This window comes from Pezoporus flaviventris, unplaced genomic scaffold (genome assembly GCF_033815535.1).
Source record: "Pezoporus flaviventris isolate CSIRO_AGI_PZ_B2104156 unplaced genomic scaffold, CSIRO_AGI_Pfla_v1 ptg000007l, whole genome shotgun sequence".
NCBI lineage: Eukaryota > Metazoa > Chordata > Aves > Psittaciformes > Psittacidae > Pezoporus > Pezoporus flaviventris.
Window position 1 is genome coordinate 65,514,472 of NW_026892555.1, and position 27,784 is coordinate 65,542,255.

Below are 27,784 nucleotides of genomic sequence, written 5' to 3' on the forward strand. Positions count from 1 at the left end.
AAGAAAATGAACTCCATCCCAGCTGAAATCAGGACAGGATGGATGCAGATTTTGAGTATGTTCTTTGGTCCAAGCCAGGTCAGTCATGCAGTGGTTTGTGTGAAAGGACACCTGTAACTGATAGCAAATGGGTGAACTGCATTCTGTGTAAGAAAGGAGATAATACTGAATTTTTCCAAAACAATAATCTGGTTATTTCTTTCAGTGAGATCTGACCAATCATGAAGCAGTGTGACATGCTTTCTTATGAAGAAAAGCTTTAAAGCCTGAACTTTTTTTTTGCTTAAATATATTTTTTCTTTTTCTTCTGCTCTGAAATGCAAGTAACTTATTTGCTCTATACTTATGAAAGCAGATTACACTAGAAAATTAATGCCAGAGGATGCGATCAGAATGAGGTACACTTTCCAAAACACTTTAATTCATTACAAACCAGAAGTGATTGACATTATTAATGAAATTACAGATGTGTGAATGAACAAAATGTATGCAAGATTTCTTTTTTCCAAGGGTAAAGGTCCCTTACGTGATACCATCTGTTTTTAACCCTGCTTTTCCCTGCAGTGTAAGGCCTGCCAGAGGTGACAGGCTATGACCCTGGCTTTGGTGTGCAGAGCCCTCTGCTTCTCCTGCCACTGTGCTGCTTGGTTCCACAGGGAGCCATGGGGGACTGAATCTACATCCAGCCCTTCCCTGCTGCTCCTTCTTTTCAGTGTCTTTTCAGGTGACATGTTCTCTGCTAAGGTAGCAACACAACTTCCTCCAGTCATGCCCTCTTCTCCTTCCCCACCTTTCTCTGGTGTCCTGGGTTCCGGATGTTGGATTATGATAGGGCAGGGCCCAGAGGAGCATTCCCAGCTCCATAAAGGGACAACGTTTGGTAGCTCAGGCCTGAGAGAGCAGAGTGTGATTTACTGCTTGGCAGGAGTGCTGGACTCAGCTGCTGATGGATGGACACCACTCCCTTCCCTTCTCCTGGGTACTGCCACTGTCCTTAACTGCTTACTCATGTTGCTTGTTTCATTTCCCTAATTCTTCTATATTTTTATTTTTATTGTTGGTTGGCCCAGAAAGCCAACCATGTCCTGGGCTGCATCAAAAAAGGTCAAGGAAGGTGATTCTCTCCCTCTACTCTGCTCTCATGAGACCCCACCTGCAATACTGTGTTCAGCTCTGACCCCAACACAAGAGCGATGTGGACCTGTTGGAGTGAGTCCAGAGGAGGCTGTGAAGGTCAGAGGGCTGCAGCATCTCTCTTACGAAGACGGACTCAGAGGTAGTTAGTTCAAGCTGGAGCACTGAAGGCTCTGGGGCGACCTTAGTGCAGCTTTCCACTACCTAAAGCAGCCTCCAGGATATGCAGCGAGGGACTTTTTACAAAGGTATGTAGTGACAAGACAAGGGCGAATGGCTTTAAAATGAAAGAGTGGATTTAGATTAGATATTAGGAGAAAGTTCTTTACTGTGAAAGTCATGAGGCCCGGGCACAGGTTGCCCAGAGAAGCTGTGGCTGCCCCATCCCTGGCAGTCTTCAAAGCCAGGCTGGACGGGACTTGGAGCACCCCGGTCTAGTGGGAGCAGGCGGTTGGAGCTGGCTGATCTGAAGGCCCCGCTCTGTGCTCCCCTGCTGTCACACACCGCCCCTCTGCCCTGTACCACAGCCACCTTCCTCTCACACAGGCAGCCCGGCGCTGCCGCCAGCCCCTGCCCTGCGCGCCCCCTAGCGGTGCGAGTGACGGCACGCAGCGACACCGCTCCCGGGGCGAGGGGCGCTCCTGCAGCCGGTTGCTGCGCGGCGGCTCGGCGCTTCCTCCCGCGCCCGGCGGAAGTGACGAGCGAGCGGCCGGTCGGGGCGTGGCGGTTTTGTGCGTGTGGGATGCGCGAACGGCGGCGGCGAGGCGGCCCGGCTGATCCCGAGCGGGGAGCCGGGGGGGGGTTCGGCCGCCGCCATGCTGAGCCGCAGCTCGTTCACCAGCCTGGTGGTAGGGGTGTTCGCCGTGTACGTGGCGCACACCTGCTGGGTCATGTACGGCATCGTCTACACGCGGCCCTGCCCGGCGGCGGCGGGGGGTACGGCAGGCTGCGTGTGGCCCTACCTGGCGCGGAGGCCCAAGCTGCAGGTGAGCGCAGCGCAGGGGGCACCCGGCGGAAGGAGGTCGAGTGGCGGGGCCGGGAGCAGCCCTCGTCTCCGTCAGCGTCGGGCCCTGACCGCGGTGCTGCTGTGGGAGGGTAGGGGCGGCGGTGCCTGTCCGGGGCTGTCTCTTCCGTGCCCGCTCGTGGTGCGGGAAGCGCGGCGTGACTCGGCTGACATCTGCGGTCACGCGTCAAGTGCCCGAGCGCGCCGCGCCATCGTCCGAGCCCCGAGTGTCGCTGTGGTCGGGGGGTGAAAGGGAGCGCGGTGCTAGTGCCCTGCCCTGTGGATAAGGCCCGTGGCTAAAGCACGGGCGGGATGGAAGTGTGTTTCCGTTTGCTTATTTCATGCATCTGTTGACACATGCACTGACCAGAGCAGCCTTGCTAGAGAAGTGGCTCGGCTTCTGTAGAGATCTGTGACTTCAAAAACCTGGTCTAGTGGAAGGTGTCCCTGTCCACGGCACAGGGTTGGAACTGGATGGGCTTTAACGTCCCTTCTAACCCAAACCATTCTGTGGTTCTAGGTCATCCTGTTAAAATACATTCGGTGGCTGTGTTACAGTGGTTTTTTGCTGCCAAAAGGAAGGAAGCTGTGCTACAGGTTTTTTTGAATGCATTTTTAGTTTCCCAGTGTATATAACCATCATGTGACCGGGGAAATGGGTAAAGTACAGATCCGTGCTCTGAAGTGTACCGGTTACATGAGTTCAGTATTTTATGCCCTGATTTCTCTGTGCTGTGTTTTGATTTCAGCTAAGCGTGTACACTACCACACGATCAAATATTGGTGCTGAGAATAATATAGATCTGGTTTTGAACGTGGAGGATTTTGATATTGAGTCCAAATTTGAAAGGTAGGTAACCAGACTATGAGATCTTTGTTTAATTCTGAGGTAGAATACATACTAAGTGCGCATAAAGCAAGATAGAGTTGAATGAATGGAGTTGTTCTTGCATTTTTGGGGGGGAGGAAGAGTAAAAACTATTTTTGCATGCTGTACAGGCTATTCAGTTCCCACTTGTTTCATAAGGTAATAACTGTATTTGCTATGTTAAAGCAGCAAAGGTGTTAGTAGGATTTCAGCCTTAGAGTTGAGGACGAAGTGGTGCTGTTAATAAAAACAGTGTTTTTTCCCTTTAATTTCATAGAGTATTTAATGCATTAAGTGTTGGTAAAGCAATGGAAACAGTGTGCTAAGTTCACCTGGCACGGAGGGATAGACCTTTAAACAATTTTTTCTCACACTGAAATCATCTTGTAGTTGCAGGAAACAAAGCTTGCAAAACAGTTATACTGGTAAATACAGAAATGCTTGTTTCTGTCCTGTAGACTTTCAAATCTCAAATGCTGTCCTATGTCATGTATCTTAATTTTCAGATTCCACTCTAAACATTCATCTTGCTAGCTGTTCTAGGTCAGTAATGTACATATGATGAGCTGAACTTGAGCATTGGTTTGTTTGGAGTAGTTTGCTGTTTTAGACAAATGCTTTACAAAAATGTGCTTTGCTTATAATAGTAAGACCAACTTTGTTGTGAAAATCTAAGTCAAAGTGCCTGGAACCTGGAAACGCTTTAGACTTCCTTCTAACATATGTAGCCAATCTGCTACCTACACACTGTTCTTGATAGCTGTGGCTTCAAGCCTGATATAGAACTTCGAAGTCAAACTGTGTTCTCTTTTTCTGTGTTTTAGCACTATGCTTCTCTGTAACTGTTTCTGCTCTAATAACCTTAAAAGTAAACATTCTTTTTTCTGGTAGTTTTGGGTTTCCAGATCTTCTGAAGGGATGTTGGTGCTGAGATGGAATCAGATTGTGTCCTTATACAAATGTCTCAGTATAACACTGCACTCTACATATGCCTCGATACAGTTAAAATGATTAGAACGACTTGTTTTGTGCTTCATATTTGCTGCCTCACTTTTGGTTTGGATTTTGTTTTGTTTAAAATAGTCACCTTATTCTTGATACTTTTGTCAGTCTCCCAGTTTTTTTCACGTTCTGAATTTTCTGTAATTGAAGAACGTGATGTGCAGTTTAGGTCATATAAAACATTGTCAGACTTGAAAACATTAAAATTGTTTTACTGACATAGTCTGTGAAGCCACTGAAAGTAGTCAGAGCAAAACAAGCACAGCAAATTCACAGGAACAGGGCAGGCAGTGTGCAATGTTGCAAGTAGGGTGATATCTTGTCTAACACAAAGGGAGTGACTTCATGGTTTGGGGCTCTAATCTGGAGTTCTGTGCCTGGCATGCCATAGCTGTGAAAATATTAATGCAAAGTGCTTGGCAAAACATTGTGATTTTCTTTTTAAAACTTCGTATCATGTATAGGATCTACCATACATATTCAACACACAGAAGGCTGTTTTTACAAGTGCCCTGATAATTTTGGCCTTATGACATATTGGCAGGGGAAAACAACAAAAGAACTGATAATACAGTCCCTGTGTTGTTAGGGTAATAAAAGTATGAATTGGACAAAGCCTAAACTATCTTATTAGTAAAACTTTGGAAATGCAAATATTGATACATACAGGAGTATATAAATTGATACTATCCAGCCATGGCTCATTAGGGAATATTAGCCCTAACTGTTGTGTGCCAGGCAAGCCAAATGTCTTCCTTTTTCTTTTATGTTCTCAGCCATTTTTTGCTTGCTTCTGGAACATCTTCAGTGATCCTTATATGTAATAGGTAAATATTTCAGCATATGCTATGTCATCTCATAACATATTTATTTTGTATTTTAGGACAGTGAATGTCTCTGTACCAAAGAAGACCCGAAATAATGGCACATTATATGCATATATATTTCTTCATCATGCTGGCATTTTGCCTTGGCATGATGGTAAGCAGGTGCATATAGTAAGCCCTCTGACCACATACATGGTCCCTAAACCAGAAGAGATTAATTTGCTCACTGGAGAATCAGCCACACAGGTAAGTGGGTTTTTTCCTCTACAGATGAATAATGGCAAAAAGAAGAATTTCTTGCATAGACACTTCTAGCATTAGCATTTGCTGTGCTTGCATCTTCACAACAATAATGATATGGGAAATAAACCCAAACTCCTCTTCTTGATTATCAGCTTGTTTACAACTAGTAGACCACTCAGCGCAATAGAGGTAAAGCCCTCTATAACATTGGCTGTTATCAAAATATTTTCCTAGTTAACATTAATTACTTCTTTAGTGATTCATTGCTTTCTGTCGAAATACTGTATTGTTCGATGACAGTGAGATGCTGCTTTTTATAGTGAACTGGATTCATGTGAAATAATTATGCTTTGCTTTTATAAAACAGAGATACGAATTTGATTTTGCTATTGGTGAGTGACCAGTGTCAAAGTGCTTCTTTTTCTTTAAGATGTTCTTACTTTTCACTTCAAGAGAATAAGATAGTATCCTTTGACAAATGCTGTGATTGCTTGTTGGAGGGGGAAAACATACTGTTATTTAAATACTTTTGGATGGCTTTTCTGTCTCGTATTAAGTGGTGCTTGAGAATTTCACACTCTTCTTCTTTGGAATCAGAAATATACCTGTAGCCAGGAGTGAAGTTTCTGAATCCTGTCAGAATAAAGTTGAAAATTAGCTGAGGCTACTAAAAGTCAGAACAGTTGGTGTTCATCCAAAGAAAAGCAAGTAGAATGGCCTGGGGATAAGCATCTCTTGAAAGCTAAGGCCTCACTTGGTTTCGGCACTTGCCTTTAGAGGCTCAGAAGTTCAGGAGAAATGGTCTGATGTTTTTACTCTCAAAAATTAGTAAGTGTGATGATTCACGTCCTTTTGCCTGTTTTGAAGCAGTATCTAATTACACTCCAGTCCTTCTTCCAGAGTGACTTTTTCTGAGTAGTACCCACATTCCTAAGGTATTAATTAGCTCAGTATTCATTGTTGATGAACAAGGCTGTGAATGAGCAGTAAAAGATTTTTAGTGTCAGATTATGGTGGGCCTTTACAACCCGTTCTGCTGTATTTGAGCGAAATACTTGATCTGGTCAAAATTAAGGTGAAGTGTTTCAAAGTGGGGCTTCTGTTTTATGATGTAATTAATGACTCCATAATTTCTGTGAGCTGCAGTATAATTCTGTTCCAGTTTTTGTGTTGCTTAGCAGCATGTATGTTTTACTCTATTTTTAAAGCAAATTGAAGCAGAAAAACAGACCAACACTCTAGATGAACCTGTCTCTCACTGGAGGTCAAGATTAACCTTAAACATCATGGCAGAAGATTTTGTGTTTGATGGATCATCCCTCCCTGCTGATGTGCACCGTTACATGAAGATGTAAGTGTATGAGTTCATTTTGCTACGTTTGCTATTATGAACTTACTGCATATTTCTTAAGAAATCCTCTCTGGCCTCTTGTAGTGTTTTGTGTTTAAATTGGTGCTTAGGAGACAAGGACAGGTAGGTACTCTTAGTGCTTGCGTTTCAGTAGTGACAATTAGTGATATATCATGGACTAGAAAACTGTATTGAAGGTATCTTGTTGCTGGGCAGCCTAGAGATCAGAATACTTTTTGTATGGAGCTATCATAGTAAGACAAAACAGAACTACAAAGACACAAGTAAAATAGAAACAAGTAAAAAAGCAGACTTCATACCCCCTTGTTCTCAAATCGCACTTCTGGCCTTTAAAGCAATTACTGTCCCTTGGTCTTTCCAGTTATACTTCATCTGCAAAGTAACTCTGCAAACTGCAAGTGCTGAACAGGCACAGCTGATCGATCTCCTGTGACATCTTTCTTCTTCCTTTATGATTGGCTTTATTTTACTTTGACAATGTGCATTCCTACATTATGCTATCTTCTCAAGTAAATACTAAAAAGCAAGGATAGGTTTTTAGGTCACTAAATGCAGGCAGTAGCTTCTGTTCACAGCTTGCTTAAATTACTTCCAGTGTTAACCATATAAATAGTGCTGTGTTGGCTTGTGCTGCTGAATGTTGATGCCTTTCTCTACAAGTATGCTGTTAAATCCAGAAGTAGTTGCTCACTCAGCAGATCCTGGGGTTCTGGGATAGCTTCCCAGCCAGAATAGATAAACATAGTAACTCATAAGATAGGCCCATAACAAAACCAGGTTGAGCAGGGGTTAATGAACAAGGGTCATGTTTATGTTGGCATCAGTGCTGTTTTGTCATTGCAATATACTGGAAACAGTTTGGATATGAAATAGTCTGCTGCAATTCCACTAAGCAGTAGCTTCAATTGTAGTAATTACATAGAAATCTAAACCTCTTCAGTTAAGTAACCAAGCGGTATTTCTGAGTCTTGATGTAGTACTTTCCTGTATTATTGTTGCCCATTGTGTATTTAGTATCCAGTCTTTTATCATGCACGGAGATTTCTTTCTTTTGTCAACAACTCAAATTCAACTTTCAGGCTTTAAAAAGTTCCCTTATGCCAGTTCCATAGACTTTTACTGAGAACATCACGGAGTAGATAACTACCTTTCTAGTAAAGAACTACAAGAAGTAGTCTCTCTGGGGGCATTAGGCTAAATACTTTTCTAAGATACTGACAAAGCAGTTGCATATAGATCGTCATTTGCTAAGTAACTTTCGAGTTTTGTAGAGGAACCAAGGGCTGTGAAGTTTCTGTTATTGTGCAGTTTGGTGAGGTGTTGGAGCAATCCAAAGAAGAGTTATGTTGAGAAGGCAGAGAAGATTTCTGCTCCTTGTGCGGTTTCTCCAGTAGTATCCAGCCTTCCCATGTATGTGCCAGCCATCGTGTTCCTAGTCCCATGCTAGCAAGAACACATGCTGTTGCTGACCTGATAGATGTTATTGGGAGCGTACAGGAGTCAGGGAGATGGTGGAGAGTCGACATTGCTGCAGTAGGAGGGGGAAACTTGAGACAAAGGATACAAATACATAGTAGTAAACTTCAGCATGTTTCTCTTCAACAAACTTTTTAATTTCCTTTACTCTTGGTCATGCAGCAGTTTCAGCATCATCACAACCAATTTCATTTGGCTTTTTGGTTGTTTTTTTTTTTGCTTATTCTGTCTTTCTACAGAAGAATAAAAGCAAACTAAAAGGAGAAATATGACCTGCCTGATTTTTTTAATACAGACATCTCTCTATGAAAGACTCTAGGCTAGTGGCTTCTTTCTTTCTGTGTGTTAAAAGAAACTGTGCCTGAAAAGATGGTGGGAAATAGCTACATGGGTAGATCTGAAAGTAATGAATGAGTGCTAATTTGAATAAAAGTAGTTTTCTTTTTAGATCACTACAGTCATAAAATCTATGTTTAAACACCCTAGGGTTCAGTTGGGGAAGACAGTGCATTACCTTCCAATATTATTTATTGATCAGCTAAGCAACAGAGTGAAAGATTTGATGGTGAGTAATAGAATACCTTTAATTACATTTAACAGTTTTAACAGTAATATTCAATGTTGTTTTAATTAAGATATTGTCATAGGTTGTTTGCAATAATGAAAAAGTATAAATTCACAGAAGGACTCTATAAATGACTGTTTAAGTTAATGTGGTCAGCTGGTAACTACAGAGGCTGGATCTGGGTTTTGAGACTCTCCTCTTGCAGAAGTATCCGCCAAGCACCCCCTTCTATTCCACCAAAAGGTACTTGGGTTCCATTGCTTCTGCCTTTTGGGTGAACATGGAGGACATCACTGCAGCACCAGCTGTGGTAGGAGCAGTCTCATGAGCAAAACTCCTTGAGCTGAAGCAGTTGTGTTAGCATCCCAGAGTGGCTTGTGGTATCTTCTGAGCATACTGAACATATCTTACACTGGTGCTACACTAAGTCAGCAGCTATTCTCTTATCTCCAAAAAGTTCATTTGTGGTTAAATTTTCTGTGATGCTCTCTATCACATTAGAGTAACCTGAGCACCTAAAAGCTTGGTGGTGTGATGCAGTGCAGTGTTGTACATCCAGTGATTTTGTGCACTCACTCAAATCAGGATTTAGGAACTTCAATAATGGAGTTACAGAAGGGTGATGTGGATGAGATTTCTGGAGACTGTTAGTCCAGCTCCCCTGCTCAGGATAGCGTCATCTAGAGTGGACTGTTCAGGACTTTCTTTGGTTGGGTTTGGATATATATCCAAGGATGGAGATGCCATAGCCTCTCTGTGCAACCTCGTTTAGTTTTCAGTCACCCCTACAGTTAAAAAAAGATAGGGTACTTTACACATTTAAATAGTTTTCTGTATTCAGGGTATTTTCCAGCTCTTCTCTTGTGGGAAATCATGCAGTTTCTTTACTGCAAGTTACACATGGCAGTCCCCTGCATCTAAACCACATTCATCATAGCAGTTCTTATTTAAGCCCTGCAGTTCTCAGTTGCACTGACTGGAATATAGCAGAGTTTCTGAGAAGTCTTGGGGAATGTCTCAAAATTGTTAAATGAGTATGTCTGGATTCATTATCTTCTAGATGGAAGCCTTGGTAGATGTAAACTTTCTGTAGACCTTCTAAATTGACTTTTGAATTGATTAACTAGCTCAGACGAACAGAATTGCTACTTAGTATTGGGGAGAATCTTCTTTAAGAGCTTGTATCCCCCCCACTCCAAGTTTGTCTGGCAAAATAAATTCCTGAGCATTTGTTACAAATCTTGGTAGTAGATATTTTTGTCCAGTATTCCTTTAGACATGCTTTTGTGGTATTTTTATTTGGTGGTCATTGTCCTTAGTTTTAAGCTTCTTACCACAGCTCATTCAGTTCAGTATATTCATGAGAGCTTCTAAGTGGTCATGTACCCTGTTTACAAATAAACTCAGCATTCTCATGTTACTAGTAACATCCCTGGAGTTGTCATGCATGCCACGGCTAATGCTGTTCTAAGTCACTACCTTAAAGTTGTTACAGATCCTGAGAAGTGCTGCAAAGACTATTCCATCAATGCTAGCTTATGTGACTTCTCAGTAGTGACATTCCAAACTGCTCTCAAGCCCTACAGAAAGAGGGCTCTAATACTATGGATACTGTGAGATAATGAGGGGCAAGTAAAGAGCAGGAAAGAATAAGGGAAGGTGATCCAACTTTTGTGGAGCAAGGTCAGCGTTTGACTGTAAATCAGAACATGAACTCTGTTTGGTATGCCCAACCTAAAGTCATGAAGCTGAAGATGCATTTTCGCTGCTTGTGTTAGGCTGTGTACATTTTGAAGTGACTATTACGTTAACCAAGATGTAGGTCTTCTATGATAAATACTGTAGTATAGAGGTTACATGTTCCTCATGTTCTTAAATGCTCTTGCCAATGCTGGGGCTTTGGGGGTTGTACAGGCTTCTGATGTAATAAAAAGAAAACTTTAAAATTCATATCACTGAACTTGCTTTGTTTACACACTGCTAGAAGTAATGTGTAATGTTCTGAGAACCTGCTACAAAAGTAGACTGTATTGTAGAGGTTTGATGACTTCTCAGAAGCTTAGCAACCATTACACTCAACTAAGTTGTGAAGCAGCACTTGTGGACTTTAATTGTTCACTGAGAAAGAGTTTGTTCTTCTAATCTTTCTCTTCATTTAATTTGATTTTTGTGTTGAAGAATTCCTATCCTGTCTTGTGTTGAAATCTCATTTTCTTCCTACACTTCCCCTAGCTCCTTAGTAGTGCTTTGTCTGTGTAGAGAGCACTTGGTATTCACCCATGCATTTGCAGTTTTTGTTTCCTGTCTGTTCTGCACAGATAAAATGAATTTTCCTTCTCTCTCAGAAATGTTGATACTATCTTTGATAGACTGAGAAACTGAAATGAGAATGGACGGATTACGGGCATCCTTTAAAAAGGAGAAGCCTGGAAGATGTTTATGTAGCTTTTGGTAAACAACTTTAGAATCTTGCCAGCATTCTCTGTCCTCAGTTCTAAGGTTGTTGGTTTCACCCTGGTTTGTTTGTTTTTCCTTTTTCCCAGACAGTTCAGTGATCCCTGGCACCATTCTAGTTTCTCAGGCTTTCTTCCTGCTGTATTTGTAAGACTGTCTCAGCTTCCGTTTTCCTCCTTTGCATGCATACATGTTCTGCCACTGTCTGAAAAGCTCTCAGGGTCTTAAGAGAGTGGTGAGGTTGAGAATCGTTTGTACTTACTGGAGGAAAGAGTGAACGGGAAAGTGAACATAAGCCCCATTTCACACCTGACTGATAACATGGGGAGGCTAAAATAATGTTCTGTAACATAAAAATCAGAAGAAGCCCATTCATCTCAGATAGGTGTCAGCTACCTAATTACTGTAGAAACAGAGCTGATGCAGAGTAGCAGTTCTGAGGTGGGAATTATGATTGGGTAGTAGTCAGGAGCTAGCAGCAATAGATGTTGAAGTGTTGCAGAATGCCTTCCTGCCCGTAGTCTGCAGCTGTCCCTGCAAGTTTAGAACATACTGCCTGAGCTTGTACCTAGGTAGTTGCAGAGAATTCTGACATCTGTGAGAACAATTTTCCTTTGCTTGTGTTAAACCTGTTTAGGAGACATTACACTATCATGCAGAAGAAGGTGAGGCAATTTAAGATTTCCCCCTCCAGCTTCAGGGGACCCCAGGTAGTTATCATCACTAAAGTACAGATTATACAGCAGAACTTGCTGAATTTTACTTCTCTTGGAGCAGGGAGATTTCTGTGACACCCCGTATCCCCAAGTTTCTAAGCAGGGCAGCTTGTTTAGCTTTAGCTGTGGTGTTTTCACCAGTCCGAGCAAGTAGCATCACTTTGCTTCCCCACCTTTTGTTTTGATATGAATTTAACTTCCATTTCTCTCAAAACCAGCCTCAATTTAGTAAAGTTCAGACTGTGGCCTTTGGGATGTCATTTTTCTTTTTTTAATCTTCTGTCTTAGGTAATCTTAGCTTATATATTCAGAGAAGAACTGTCAAAAGAGAGAATTACTTTGAGCACACATCTCCCACTTGAGCAGAGGTAACATTACATAAACATCTTGGAGGCATTTGTATACAGTAACAGTGAGGTTGCTCTAAGAACTTGAACAGAATAAACAGCTAATTTAACATTTGGAAAAAGAACCTGAAGACTTCAGGCATCATATAGAAGTCTAAGATCTTACTCCCTTTCAGAAACCAAGCTGACATCTTAAAATTGTGATGTAATATAATCACTTTGCAACAATGAATGGAAATAATTGTTGCCATTTTTGCTCTATTAAAAATGAAACTGTATCTTTTGAAATCCAGGTTATAAATCGTTCAACAACAGAGCTACCTCTTACAGTGTCATATGATAAAATATCTCTTGGAAAACTCCGATTTTGGATCCACATGCAAGATGCTGTGTACTCCCTCCAACAATTTGGTATGTTTTTTATCTTTAATGACATTAGGTAAAAAAAACAAACAAACAACCCAACCAACCCCTCACTGGTTTTCTTGTAAGTACATACATAACACTTCCATCTGGTTAGCTGGTGAAAAGGTTTAATGCTACAAGTCTCAGGTTGTTTTACCTAAACGTAAAGATGCAAATAAAATGTTGACATGCAGGAAAAAGAAAGGAGAGGTAATTTTCACCATGGGTTTCCCCTGTCATCCATGGAACAGAAAAGTTGGATCAATGTTACATAAGCTTTGCTATAAGCTATAAGCAGCTGGTCACTGTAGACGTACACCTACAGTGAAATACAGGCAGCCACAGCAAAGTCTCTGGGCTCAGGGTTAGCATGCAGAAGGAATCTTGGTTCTCATCATCACTGCTTCTGACACTTCAGAAGTGGCTGGCCTTTCACTTTGGCTCAGTTACAAATTTATAAGGTAATTCAGACAAACTGGAGGCTTCACATGCATTAAACTATTAAATTCTGTGTTTTGCTTAAATGTAGTGGAGCAAGTGTACACTTTTGCACTGAACTTAATATGCTCTATGTTGGTGATGGTATAGCCAAGCTTTTACTGTCTTTAAATGTCTGTTCAGCTGTTCCTTGTAAGTCTAATCATCATCCTTAAAAATCTGCATCTTATTTTCAGGGTTATCTTTGCTGACTTAGCTTTCTCTTACTACACTGTGGTTGGGTTCTTTATGCCAGAGTAAGGAACTACATTGTATCTGAACTGGCGTTGATGTAGAGACTATAGGATTCTTTCCAATCCTCTCTTTCTAAGCTCTTCAGACAGCAATTGAACTTCTTTGCAGGCCAACAGATCTTAAAAGCTGCTGTGCTGTACTATTTTAATGATTCGTAAATCCTTAAAATTCTTACAACATGTTAAAGGCACATCAATCTACTTGTAACTGATGGGCAAGACAAATAATTCACCAATATATAGATAGACTAGGGTTTTATCAATAAAGCTGCTTCTTTAACCAAATATATGCAGGTGACATAGGATTTCTTTCATATGTGACTAGCATAACAGCAATTACTTGTCTGGTATTTCTTGTATAATTATTTGGATTTTTTTGTCTTAGGGTTTTCAGAAAAGGATGCAGATGAAGTAAAAGGAATTTTTGTTGATACTAACCTGTACTTTCTGGCTTTGACATTCTTCGTAGCAGCATTCCATGTAAGTGGAGAAACTTTGGCTGTTAGAAATTACCACTGTTCTAGGAAATAGTAATTTCAGTAGAACAATGGAAGTGTTTTCTGCTGCATCCCATCTGTATTTCCAATGTAGAATTAATATAAAAATCTCAAATAAGACAGAAATTTGAGATAACTAGATAGAAACTAACAATCTTGACTGAAATATAAAACATTTAAGTCTTTCTTAGTTATAGTTGAACCAAAGCCCCTAGAATTAATATACCTATCAACATAGGTTCAAATTTAATTGAGTCATCCAAGGTTTACCACTGCAGTGACACAGGTGGGGCACCAACAGCAGGGGTTGAATCTGATTTCTAATCCCTGGAGAAATTTGGATGAGCACAATGCAGTGCTAGTACTAGCAGTATTTGGAATTCATTGTGTCATTTTGCACTGTTTTTAGAGCTTGGGCTTCTAAAAACAGTTTTTCTTTTTAGATTTTATTTGTTATGCTGAATTTTTATTTCTGAAGCTTCTAAACCTTATTGGAATGTTTTATCTTTAATTCCATCTTAAATGTATTTTTAACAGTTCAGCTGACAGTCTCTAGTAAGTGCATATTTCAAGCAAATGAGTATGTTTCTTGCTATTTGCAGCTTCTCTTTGATTTCCTTGCATTCAAAAATGATATCAGTTTTTGGAAGAAAAAGAGGAGCATGATTGGGATGTCAACAAAAGCAGGTATGGGCCAGAATGTGAAGTCTTGTGCATGTGCTATGTGATACATTGTGTGCGTTTCCAGTCTTGCAGTAAATTGACACTTTGTGGATTCACCAAGATGGTAAAATGAAATATGTTTTTGTGTATGAAAACAGGCTGGTTCTAATGGTATTAGCATTGTGCTGAAGTATCAGTCTCAGGCACTTGTGTCACTTCCAAGTTTAACTGTCTTGCAGTTGAGAATTGGTTTAAGATTAGGTCAGTTGCTGTATTTCCCTTGCTGAAGGAACCGAAAAATACTTTGAGAAAAGAATAAGGACCAGAGAAAGTCCTGTGGGTGGAGAGAATGCACTATCATGGGTAATGCTGTCCTGCAAGTTTGTAGATAACTACAGCTTCCAAAATATTTGAGGGAGGGAAAATGCTGTCGTGTAACACTGTTGTTTGATTTGGGCATTTATGTAAATAGGAGCAGTAGAAGGTTCTTGGGCAGAAGAGCGTGGAAGGGTTGAGTTGACTTGGATGTAGGAAAAATGAGAGAAACATAGTGGTCTGATACCCTGCCAAGCCTTCTTAGAGACAGGTGAAGGTAATAGCCAGCCCTGCACACTGGAGGTTTAACGTGCCACTTCTCAGCCTTGTTTATTGCACTGATACTGCTTGTTTTTTCTAATAAGATTTTTCCATTCTGATTATAAACCAGGAGTCTTTTGACCTCTGAGTCTGCCCCTAATTCTATCAGGTTTACAGACTGATTGAAACATGTGAGGAATATCAATACCACCAGTAAAAAAATTGGCATTTTAAATTACCATGAACAGCAGTGTGGTTTTCTCATGTGGAGAATCTTCTTCCTGCCTTTATCACAGTGCATTTGCTTCTGCAAGGCTTTTGTACTGCTGTTAGCATATGTATGCCAAAAAGTTAGTAAAAATTCAAAGTGAAAAGTGAGGAAAATCAAACTGGAGACTGAGTGACAAAGGGTTTTTTTAACTGTACTATCAAAGGATGAGTCTTTGGTCTCCAGTAATTGTTGATTCCTGCTTCTCTTTAGCAAGCCTTTGTCACCTTTCTGCCTGTATCTCCTTCTTGCCCTGATGGAGAAGGGTCACAGGCTATTGCTCTGGTACAGTGTAATTGTTGATGTCTCAGTGTCTTGTAGCTCTAATGTCTTTCTGCCCTTTCTCTGGGAAATGGATATTTGAATATAAGAATTAGTTGATAGACACTTAAAAGCATGCAAGGTTTTGTAAAACCTGAAAAATAACCCGAAAATATACTTCTTAACATTTACAAGCATAAAGTTAGTTGCATGAGTTTCAAAGGCTGACATTCCATTACCTCACAGCCTTTCAGCTTCTTCAAGACAAGATTCGTGAATATAGTTCATAATAGTACCGATATATTGCTGAATTGCTGCAGTACAGGAGTTTTCCTTAAATATTTGCATTTCCTTTCATCTTTTGTGATAAAGATTTCATAAAATACCTTTGTTCCTTATTTGGCTGGAGGTATATAGATCACTGGCTGTTTCTAGGACTACTTGATATATCAAGATATATATATATATATAAGTTTATGCTTAAACTGTGCAAGGTGGAACTGTAGTAAACAGGTCAACAAAATTCTGTTAGCTGTTCATTTAAATATTAATAAGCCTTTAATTTTCATTATTTCTCTCTAGTGCTTTGGCGTTGCTTTAGTACTGTGGTAATATTTCTCTTCCTTTTGGATGAACAAACAAGTTTATTGGTGCTGATCCCAGCAGGCATTGGTGCAGTGATTGAGGTGAGTTCTTAAAGCTCTAGAACCAAATACCATTATTTTCAGCAACTTCCATAAGAATGCTAAACTAGCTACTGGAAAAATACTGCTGTAATATGCTGTCTTTGCAGCATTGTTTAACTGGCTTTCAGTGGTAGAGGAGATTGTATGCCTTTATAACTAAATTGGAAGTATAATTTTTCTCTGGGATGATCCAGCTGGTACCGTGGAAACCAAACATAAAGCTATGCTGAGGTTCCTTCCTATTGCATTATCTGATAGGCATCTTGACCAGGCATGTATAACCATGTCAAGAAGCCTTCATGGAAACATTTGTCAAAGAGCAGGCTGTGTGCCATCAGGCAGTGCTACACATCTGCAGCATTCTCCATGGCTGTGACTGAGGTGCTTGGGGAAGGAGGAAAATGAGGAGACTGCTGGCTGTGTTCATTATTCCAGAAGAACATGTTCAGTCAGTTAGCTGCAGGTACTGCTTAGAAGCCAGCTTTATGTGTAGTAAAGCACCAAGTCAGCAGTAGTAAGAAGGGGAGAGATGTAGCAGGAAGGGGAGATTTCTCCACCTAGCATTGCCTGCAGATCTACTTACTTCTCAGGATTTAAAAATTAAGTTCAGGGCTCTCACATGGAATTTCTGAGTACACATCTGTTATAGTTGCAGATAATCCCTGTGGAAACAAAACTGCTCAGAATTCTTAGTGATTAAATTACTGAATGCAAAGTCACAAAGTGATTCTTAAGTTTCAGCTTATTGTATAAGAGAGATTAAGCTCTTGTGAAAACTATGAACAGCGGTGTCCTAAATAGTACCATTTCATTGATTGTAACATTATTTTTCAGTAGATTGAGATTTTTAAGTCTAATGAGATTCAGATCTCATTTTGTGGTTATGCCTGTCTGAGATTGTCTTCAAGTTGCCCAAAGATCTGTTAAATCTCTCTGAGATCTGTGGTTCCTATGACTGTTGCTTTTGGACTGCAGGCTGGAGGAACTGGGTTGAAAGGATTATACAGGAACACTGTGTAGGACACTTAAACTAAAGGGAAATATTCTGTTGGTTCTGTTGAAGTAACATTGTCTCCTCTAGAGTAATGGTGAGATAACACGGTTGTCTCAAGTTGAGAATGAACATACGGGCTGTAAATCTCAAGGGAATTTGTCTGTTGGGAAGAGCTTTTTCACAACTTGTTCTTAACTCCTGTTTTTCTTGTAATACTAAGTGACATTTCTTCTGTAATAAGCAATTTTTTCACTTGCATCAAAGATGACAGTAAAGGATCATCTTTACTGTATTCCCTTTTTTGTTTGGAATGTATGATGGGTGGGAAGAGAATATTGGTGTATCTAAAGGTAAACAAACCTTGTCCACAAAAAGCTTCATGGACCATAGCTCTCCTGGTGAGCCTACTGCATTGTCTAAATTGTTGAATCTGTATAGATGGGTACATGAGTACCTATGTGGGTGGGTACATGAGTAAATTTTCAGGAGAACTGAGCCTTTGGCTACGTTACGGTGAAGCTGTTACAGCTGTACAGTACATAGCCAAACAAATCAGTGGATTCACTGACTTCTGCTTGCAGCCCACTACTGAAATGTAATGACCGTGTAGGTATCCACTGAATCACTGTTGAGAGTTCTGAGGCACCTTTATACAAACCCCAGCTGACCTCAGAGGTATATGAAAACCTGCTTGGCAGGTGGTTACTAGAGAATTCTCTAAATGACTGACCTGGGATGCATGCTGGTGCTGAGAGCAGCAATCCCCACCTGAGCACTGCAATGCAGGTATCCTGGAAGGACTACACTATTGTACTTGAAGTGTATCATCTAAGTCTTAATAGTGCAGGCTCCCAGTGTTGTATTTATCTGGTGACACAGCATTTGGTTTGAAGAGAAACAGGCAGTGTGCTGCAATCAGGCTGCTGCTGCTTTATGCAATGGATGCTTAAAGTAGATGTTCTGGGGTCTTTATTCTGATTATTTAAATCCTACATAAGGCATTCCTTTGGATAATCTTTTCTGTGCACATTTTGGTTTTGCTAATCACAGCTCTGGAAAGTGAAGAAGGCTTTGAAAATGACAATCAAGTGGCAAGGTTTGAGGCCCAGAATTCAGGTATAGTAGACATTGGCCTGTTCATGATTACACTCTTGAGTTGTCCATCTTTTTCCAGATTACTGTGCAACTTGCCTTTTAGTAAAATGAAGATGAATAAAAACCTTATAAAAATTTCCTATATACATCTTGTGTTTATAGATAGCTTAATCCAAAAGCGAGATAAGCGTTTTCAAACTTACAAATTTCTTTGAGTTCTGTAAAAGAAAAAGCTAAATGTATGTATTTAATGTGTGAGAAACTTCAGAATTCTTCTGCTAGTCCCTCTGGATGTTAACAGGTGGGTGGGACTGTGCTTCTGTCACTGTGTTGGAAAAGCATTCTTAACTGACACTGGGATTTGACATAAGACACTGAATTTCGCTGAAGCTGCAGATGTAACTTCTCCATTGTGAAACATTTAGATATTCTGGGGGCAGGACTGCTTTTGATAAATCTTCTGGACAGGAATTAAATCCTGAGACTTTGCAGGAGATGCATTGGCAGCAGTGATTGAAATTACTTTTTTTTTAATGTAAAGCCAAGTTTGCATTGAAAGTTTCTCTTGTTCATAGGAGAAACAGTTGTTGAACCTTCAGTGTTTACTTCACAGGAAGTACTAGATTTTTGTGGCTTGAAGCCTATGCATCTCGAGTGGCTGATGGCTCTGGTTGTTCCTTTGTCAGTATTCAAGGAACTTTGTTGAAGCAGTTACAGTTTCTGGAGATGTGGAGATAATCCATAACTGACCTCTTTATGCATGAAAACGGTTATGGTTTTTAATAATGGCTTCCTGTATCTGCCAGATTCTTAGTGACTTGACTTTCCTTTTCCTTTCTGAACCCTGCTCTCACAACAACATTTTTCTAAGCAAAGAATTCCTGGATGTTTTTTTGTGAAGGGAAAAAAAATTAAACTTTTGCATACCCTGTGTTTGGCAGGCTGCACGTGACACTTGCATGACTTTTGTATAGATGCTTATAAAAATTTTGAACTGTTCCCTACCTTAATGACCAAGCAGTTTAGTTTGCAGTTTGAAACTCTGTTTAGGGAGTCACATAGCTGTGCTTTTCCTTCCAGTTCTGACTTGATTATACTTTTTCATGTATTGCAGTTTGGCACATACAATGACTCTGAAAAAAAAACCGAGGAGTATGATACCCAGGTAGGAAGGAATCCTGTGACTTCCGGTCTATAAAGTCTATATGAGCAGCCTGCTGAATGACTCGTTTTACTCTTTGTATTGCTGCAAGTGTATTTTCCTTGTTGTCATAGTTGTCAAGTGGATTATCATCATGTAGATGATCAGAGAGTGAAAATTCATTCTGATAACTTGTGAAAAGAAACACTGAAAGAATTTTTTTTTGTTACTGAATCTTGTTGAAATATTTCTCTGAGAAGCAGAATTGTAAGTGACTGATCTGAAGAGAAATGTCTTAAAGGGTTACCATTCACAACTTTGAAAATTGGTATCTGTACTCATTATTTAGATTGGAAGAATGTTCATGTGCTTCCTGATTCTGAAAGGAGTTGAATATTGGTGGAAACACTGGTGTTAAGTAGAGAGCTACTCTTAGACTCTGATATTCATGCTACGTCTTGGTGCGTTTGCTTTAAGATGTTTGCTCATCTGAATTGGGCATGGAATTTTCACCACCGTACCTATAACTGGAAGCATACTGGAAATAACAGCAGACATTTAGGAACAGGAAGAAATTTTCAGGAGAAAAAAAAGTGTTTGTCTTCCTAATAATGCCATGAAAAGTCTGCAGTACATAAAATGTGAACTAACTAAGAAAAAACTATTTTCCTTGTCTATTAGGCTATGAAATACTTGTCATATTTGCTCTATCCATTGTGTATTGGAGGTGCAGGTTACTCCTTGATGAATGTCAAATACAAAAGGTACTGTGAATTTATAACTGATCTTATATACATTTGAAATATTCCCATTCTTTTGTATGCTAATTAATTTGAGATGATAGGTTACGAATCAGTTAGTTTGATTAATGAGCCAGGAACCAGAATAGGTTGTCAGTCAGAAGAGAAGGAAGTAAGCTGCCATTGATGTTCAGAGAACCGATAAGTGGCAAGACAGATGAGAGGGGTTCTGTGACTGAACCTGTCCAATAACAGAGAGAAGTAAAAACTGTCCCAGAATTATTTGCTCCAACCAAGAGGTTCCTCTGTTCCTAAATATGGTAGCTGGGATGGCAAGCAAGTGAAAGCGTTTCTAAGAGAGGACTCTGTGTTCCTTTAGAGCCATGGACTTCCTGCAACATATTGATACTTCACAAGAGCTGAAGACCCAGTATTTCATGAAAAGGCAAATTCTTGCCCACTTTCACTCTAAATAATAATTTGAGTGTTCTAGTTCATTTTGTATTGGGGACATGCAAGCAAGTATGCAGCCATGAGACTTGTTTGAAGAAAAAAACCTGCAAACACAAGCATGGTGACAGCCATGTAAGCATATTTTTGGGTTCTTTTTATAGTCTTTAGGTCCAGAAGGGAAGGGAGAGAGAGCAAAGAGTAGTTTAAAATAACATCAGAAACAAGTGCTGCTGCTATACACATGAGCTGTAGCACTTGTACTAGAAATTGGGACAATTCTGGGCTATTAGAAAAACAGGGCTTTTTTAAAAAGGTTCTTGTCTTAGAAAGGAGGTAAAAAATATGCAGCGTTTAAATTCTGCTTTTCTCAAAAATTCTTGAGTTTATTCAGTACTGCAGAATACTGTATGCCGGGGTTCTCTGAGCTCTAGCTTAAGAGAGTTAAAACAGTGCATATCGTAGAATTTTTGTCATTGTTAAATCTAAGAAAATGTGACTGAATAAAAATCTTCCAGTGGATTATCCTTTAATCTTGCAGGCATTTTCTCATGCATTTTTTACATGCTTGTGGATGATCGAAGTGCTCCTACAGCTGTAATGTTGCTATTAACACGTCACTAACACAGCAGTGAAAGTTTAATTTTAAATAATGTAACCTGAGCATCACAGTTCTTAGCTGTTCTTACAATCACAAGCAGAAGTGTGGAATTTGACTGCTATTTGTTATGTAGCTACGATTATGCGCCATCGAACATCCATTAAACAACATTTGATGTAAAGAGGGAAAAATGTAGATTCCTTGTCGTAACTTTTTAAGTGTTTACTATAATAGTTTGTTGTGAAGGGTATTCATTATTTGAAATTTGAGAAGTCATTACAGTGCCATATTAAGTGTCTCCTTAGTATTTAGAATGCAGTGCTATCTTTAAAAGTCTGTCAGGGTTCAGTGTGCAGTCTGGGTGCATGATGTCAGTTTGGGTGCAGAAGTCTTAGAATGTTCTGAAAAACATTCAGTTTTAAGCAGTTGATAAATCTCTTCAAACTTCTTGTGTGGACTCATAAGCATCCTTCATTTAAACTATTTTCTCTGGAGCCTTTCCTTAGCAAAGGTAGATGCGAGTTTTTTAGTTCTTGCATTAAGTAATTTACAACATAGCCAGTTCTTGAGTAGTCAGCCTGCATCATGTAGAGGGTGTATTACAGGTATGTATTTGTGGATGAGGTGAAAAAATAACCAGACTGTCTTCTGTTTGTAGCTGGTACTCCTGGTTGATTAACAGCTTTGTCAATGGTGAGTCCCTTCTTATGTTGTTTTCTAGGTTTTTGGGGGTTGGTTGTTTTTTTTCCTATTCATATATCTTCAAGTGGAGGCTAAGACTCTGAAGTAGAAAATTAACAGCTATCAGCTGGATCAGTGCAGTATAGAGCAATAACTTGACTGTAGGTGCCAAAATTATCACAGTGATTGAGAAAGGGAGACGAATCAATCCAAAGGGAACAAAGGATTTAGACATATCTTCTTTCTTTAGGAAAATGAGTATAAATCTCTAATTGTGAAAGTATAGTTGTGTGATGTACTTCTATTGTGCATCTGTCTATAAGTTTTCTATATTTTATCTTCAGGAGTGTATGCTTTTGGATTCCTATTTATGCTGCCGCAGCTGTTTGTAAACTACAAGGTAAAGTTGAAAAGTGATAAAGACTACTTTTCTTGTCTCTTCTTCCAGACTTTATTACAAATTGATATTTTCTTTCCTAGATGAAATCTGTTGCACACTTGCCATGGAAGGCTTTCACATACAAAGTAAGTAAAGCTCTAATTTAAAGATTGGTGCATTCATTTTGGAAATAATGTTCTGCAAGGAATAGCTTATTAATATTTAGCTTAAGGCTGACAGTGCTTTTTTTTCTTTAAGAACTAAACTTGTTTGAAACTGTTCTTTAAAAAAAAAAAAGAAGAAATATTGATTTCCATTTTCATAATTACTTCCACATCCGGATAATGCGTGTATCCTAGTTTTGATAGTAATACGTTTTTTTATATTGTCAACTGTCTTGTAGGGTGCAAGTGTTGGTCTTGCCTATAAATTAATCAGTCTCAATTTATTGCATTATTTCACAGGGAGAGAAATTATATTAATTATTATATTAATCAATAATTATATTATTAAGGCTGGTTCTTAAGGAACAGATAGGACCACCGGGAGACCTTATTTTGGCAGCTTCCAGGAGCTGCCAAAGACTGAAGTAATGTACACCGTGTTCTGTGCTGGGGTGGTACTGAGCTGCTGAACAGTGTAGTGATCAATGTGTGGTGGCAGAAGAGAGGTGGCTGCATGTCCCCACTGCCTAGACTGCCCTTGTAGGAAATAATGCAGTGCTGTAGCAGAGCTGAACACCAGACCTTGGAGGAGGGAAGATGAGTTTATTTCAAAACAAAATCATCTTACTAACCCTTTGATACCTGCACACCCACGAACACCCACTGTGTGTCCAAGTGGTTTGTAGAGTATTCAAGCACCAAGATGGATGTAGCCAAGTATCCCAGTCAGGATTCTTTACACTGATTTGGAGGACAAGGGATACCCACTGCTGAGTTCCTGTATCTCCTATGTTCTTCCTCAGTCAGCAACTACATGCTAGTTTTGTTCTTGTACCCCTAAAGAGCTGACAGTGTTTTGACTCCATCTTTTTCCATCTCTCTGAGTCATTAGGGTTTCTATAATGTCCTTTGCTTCCTTAGTCATTGGGTCCTGAGAAACCCTGGCTGGATGTGTTGGGATCATCAAGACCTTGATGCCATCAGCCTATGCCCTTTTATTCTTCTGCTTCCACTCATAAATGCTTTCATTTATTTTTCCTTTGTGCTGATGTATAATAACTCTCCAGAACATCAGTACTTCAAAAGAAACTGTTAAAAACTGCTCAAGACACGATGTCCAATTCTGAACGGTGATCTGGGACAAAAGAACTAAAATCTTAAAAATTTGATCTGCCTTTCATAGCTTTTCCATTTGAGCCTACAGCAATAGCCCAGCTTCCTGCTGCCTTAACATTTTTAAGGAACTAGGGGCATCTAAGAAAACAGATGGAAATATAGATGATAGCAGAGTAGCAACTAAACAGTGTTTGATACGGAAATACAGTAAAAAAATAAAAAGAAAACCTATGTAGTGTTTCTGACATGTAATAAGGAAATCAGCATGTTTCTTAATGGAAAGGTATATTGGTGAAGCAATTTCACTTCAGCCACAAAAAACAATAACTGAGCAGAGACATCAACAGTTAAAGAGACAACAGAGGGCAAGTATCCAAGCAAGTAACATTTAAAACGGTAGAATTCTCTTGATGAATAGCCTTTTCTTACACAGCATTTATAGTTCCTGTTAAGATGCCAGAGGCTACCAACAAGCCACAAAGTCTTGTGTATATGTAGAAAGAAGCGTATGATGCTTCAATTAATGTTTAACTTACTGGGCTTTGGAAGAGGTAATATACTTTTTCCTGCTGGATATCTAAAGTTTCCTCTGTTCTATACTTGAAGAGTGAAAAGAACAGTCTTAAGGTCTTACTTGTGATTGTTGGTTTAGGGAGCTTACTTTTCCTTCATTTTAACTCTTCCCTGTTTTGGAAGACCTTGGCAAAAACAGAGATTAACTTTACAGTTTCTGTAGTTTTTACATTTATGCCCTTTATAGTTTTCTAAAGAGTACCTTCAAATGCGGTAATCTCAGCAGAAGACTAGCTAGTTAAATACTATTAGATAGGCTACCTTGATGCATTCAGTTTCAGTGGTTTATGAGGACTGCCTACATGCCTGAAGGATGGAGCTTTTTCTTCCTTTCATCGCTGTAGAATCACATGCTTGGGTGTTGACTTGGAAAGGCTGCCTTTTCCAGCTTGCCAAGGCTTCTTGTGGTTGTCATTGTGCCATGACAAACCTTTGAACAGGCTTGAGAAGTGCTGTCCGTGTTCTTTGATCACTTTGGATTGATGGATTTGTTTTGACTTGCTGGAAAGAGTTTTCCTGTTGTAACTAATCAGAACTCTATCCTGCCCAACACCCCCTTTTCCTACCGATGTTTTGTTTCATCAAATAAACATTGGTTCATTTTGAAGAGTGAGTCCCTCTTTGCTTAAAGAATACATAATTTTCCCCCTTATGGTATAGGGGAATGTACAACTGGCTAATATTGAAAGGAGAAGCCATGATACTGACTCGGTTTGTTCACCCAACAGTGGATATTCTTTGCTAGATTTGTTTTCTGCTGTCTTTAGCGAGCTGGAACAGTTTATTGCACCATATGAGTACTAGAACTGGTGCACTGCAAGACTTGATTTATAGTCTTCCCTTTAGGCTAGAGCCAGATCAAGAGGAGCTGCCCTTCTGTTTACTTTCTTTACCTTCTCTGACAAAATACTGTTGCTTTGCATTGCTTTCCCAGCGGATGTCTGGGAATTTAAACTTTCTCACTCAGGAAAAAGTAGTGAGTAAATACTTTATTACTGCTTCAGAAACAGAACCTATAGTAGGCCTAGTTGAGTGGTGTAGAATATTATGTTTCAAACAAGGAATGAATGACTTTTACTTGTAACTGTGATAGTGGGATCTGTAGTAGACAGTATGGTCTTCATTTTTAAAAAGGCACTTTAAAATTTGCATTAATTAGTTTTTCAGCATAAGTCTTGGGTATTGTTATAAATATGCAAGCAGTCTGTGTTCCTACTGAAAAATATAGTTCTAGGAAGCCTGTTTCCTGCAGTTCTGTATGACAGATTACTTCCTTTCTTCACAGCCAACTGAAGTATGCTTTTTGTTTATTTGTAGGCATTCAACACCTTTATTGATGATATATTTGCTTTTATCATCACTATGCCAACATCTCACAGGCTGGCGTGCTTTAGAGATGATGTGGTGTTTCTGGTCTATCTTTACCAAAGATGGTATGCCTTTCTTTAATACTTGTCAAATTTTTTTACAGTGCTGTAGATGGTTGCAGTGTTATTGCTATAAAGAACTGTGAAATAGTTTGGGATAGACTTTCCAGAGGATTTTTATACCATGGTAATGTACAGTATGGTCTGGATAATGGTAGTTGCGTATGTGCCTAGTGAAGGGAATAACGAGTAGGGTATCCTGAAAATGAGATCTCAGTACAAATGGGGAGCAAAAGGGCTTCCTCATAACAGACAATAATCCTGGACCCTTGAGCATGCTGAGAGTAAACAAGAAACTCCTCTCAGCACACACAGAGTTTTTGTCAGTTACCCCTTCTCTCTTCCCAAAACAGCACTCATCCCTTTCAGCAGATAGTTTTGTATTTGAAAGTTACCAAGAAAATTAACCTGAGACCTGAAGCAAGGTGAAGGAGAGCAATTCTTAAACTTCTGTTCATAAACCCATTTTGGAGTTCTGGGCTTCTAACCCTTGCTGAGGGGCTACATGTCTACATATGCTCAGGATCTGATGCACGCTTTTCAAGTTGCTATGCAAGGTACTAGCTAAGGATGTTTTCTGATGAGGAAAAAGCCCTGCTCTGCTTTCCTCTTTATCTGGTTTCCAAACACAAGTTAGTAAGTCAAGTATCTGGTGAGTTTCAGATTCTTTAAGTAACAAAAATCAAACAGGGAAGGCTATATGCAATCATCACTGAAATACTGTTCATAAGTGAAGCTACAGAAAATGTATTCTTGTTCCCAAGAATAAATATTTATACGTGAAGCAAACAAGAATTTTAAGCCAGGTTCCCATTATACCAGACTGTATGAATTTGTCTCTCTAACCATTAATACTAAATGTGGACTCCAGGTTTGGGTTTCTGTGATCACACATAACTGAAATAAAATAGGCCCCCTTCCAAGGTATTCTTCTAGAAGTTAACAGCTCAACAACTTCTCAGCCAGTGGCTGGGTGCTGGTTTCAAGTTTGAGAGATATCCTGGACTGCTTGAGAATTATACCAGCCAAGATTTAGAGGAGATCATACATCTTTTAAGAGGCCCTGGTATGAGACAGCTGGTTAAGTCTTAATGTGAAGAAGCTGATGTGTCTGTAGCTAATCTTTAATAGTGTTGGGGGTTTTGCCACAAATGGGAATAGATATTATGATGAGAAAGAAAGTCACTTTTAAAATTAAGTGGCACAGAACTGCGTAATTCCTTCAGGTATCAGACAGTATTGTAACTACTTATCTGTTTTTTCTGCCAGGCTTTATCCTGTGGATAAGAGCAGAGTGAATGAGTATGGAGAATCTTATGAAGAAAAGCCAAGAAAGAAAGCTCATAGAGAATAACTAAGAATTGAAGAAGATTCTGACCCCTGGACTCTTACTGGCTTCATGTATTATCTGGTCTTAAGGAAGGAAAAACATATTTAATAAGAGTATTTTTAAAGCTTATGACAAAACTACATGGACAATACATCTTCTATATTGCCAAAATCTAGTTTTGATATCCTCCTATTTCAAGATCCTCTTTTGTCCTCACAAGGTCCACAGTCTGCCAGATGTTATTAAATAAACTTCCTGCATTTAAACTTCTCTTTGGTGAAAGCCTGAGTGTCCTGACTATTGTAATTAATACCAAAATCTGTGTTTTTGAGATAACTCACTAACTGAAAGTGCAGTGCTCATGCCACTAGGCTATGAAAGAAAAAAGTCAAGTGTGTTGCCGCAGAATCGAGCATTGTTGCCAGACTGGAGGCTGACAAACATGTATAATATTGAGCTACATGATAATTACAAATCATGAAAATTCTAGAAATCATTATTAAAGTTGTATGTGGGCATTTACCTTCATAGCTAAAAAAACCCACACATTGGAAATATAGGATGAGACAGGCAGGGTTGTTAAAATTCAAATTTTGCCATCTTCTTAGCCTGCAATATGACAGAAGGGTTCGGTTGTCTTAAATTGAATGAAGATGTGGAAAAGAAAAACCCAGCCCAACCTGTAAAATTATTTCTTTCAATATGTATCTGAGTTTATATAAATCCTTCTGCATTGTTGACAGACCTTCTGGTTTCTTGGCATAGCAGGTATTCATATAATGTAAATCATTGTTATGTGCTAGGAAAGTCTCTTAATGCATCTCAAATTCTTCGTCATGGGGTGAGCCTGTGACCTAATAGCCCAATTCTCTCGTGTTTCAAAGGGTCTTTCCCTGCCCAGTTCTACTTACAAGATGAAACACACATCATTCAAGTGGAATAACAACCTACCTGAATACAGAAGAAAAAAAAACAGCCTGGTGAAGAATAAGTATCTTC

At 39.5% G+C, this 27,784-nt stretch overlaps 1 protein-coding gene across 1 annotated transcript; it reads left to right on the forward strand.

Annotated features, from left to right (window-relative positions):
- The first annotated feature begins 1,809 nt into the window (after nucleotides 1–1,809).
- Nucleotides 1,810–27,055, forward strand: CLPTM1L (CLPTM1 like). Its single transcript, XM_061449024.1, has 17 exons — nucleotides 1,810–2,120; nucleotides 2,887–2,987; nucleotides 4,891–5,080; nucleotides 6,286–6,428; nucleotides 8,412–8,490; nucleotides 12,301–12,418; nucleotides 13,529–13,623; nucleotides 14,243–14,327; nucleotides 15,991–16,094; nucleotides 18,139–18,204; nucleotides 19,298–19,348; nucleotides 20,006–20,088; nucleotides 21,774–21,808; nucleotides 22,141–22,196; nucleotides 22,277–22,321; nucleotides 25,346–25,461; nucleotides 26,725–27,055. Exons 1-17 carry the CDS (start codon nucleotides 1,950–1,952, stop codon nucleotides 26,807–26,809), a joined length of 1,623 nt encoding a protein of 540 aa, XP_061305008.1. The 5' UTR covers nucleotides 1,810–1,949; the 3' UTR covers nucleotides 26,810–27,055.
- The last annotated feature ends 729 nt before the right edge of the window (nucleotides 27,056–27,784 follow it).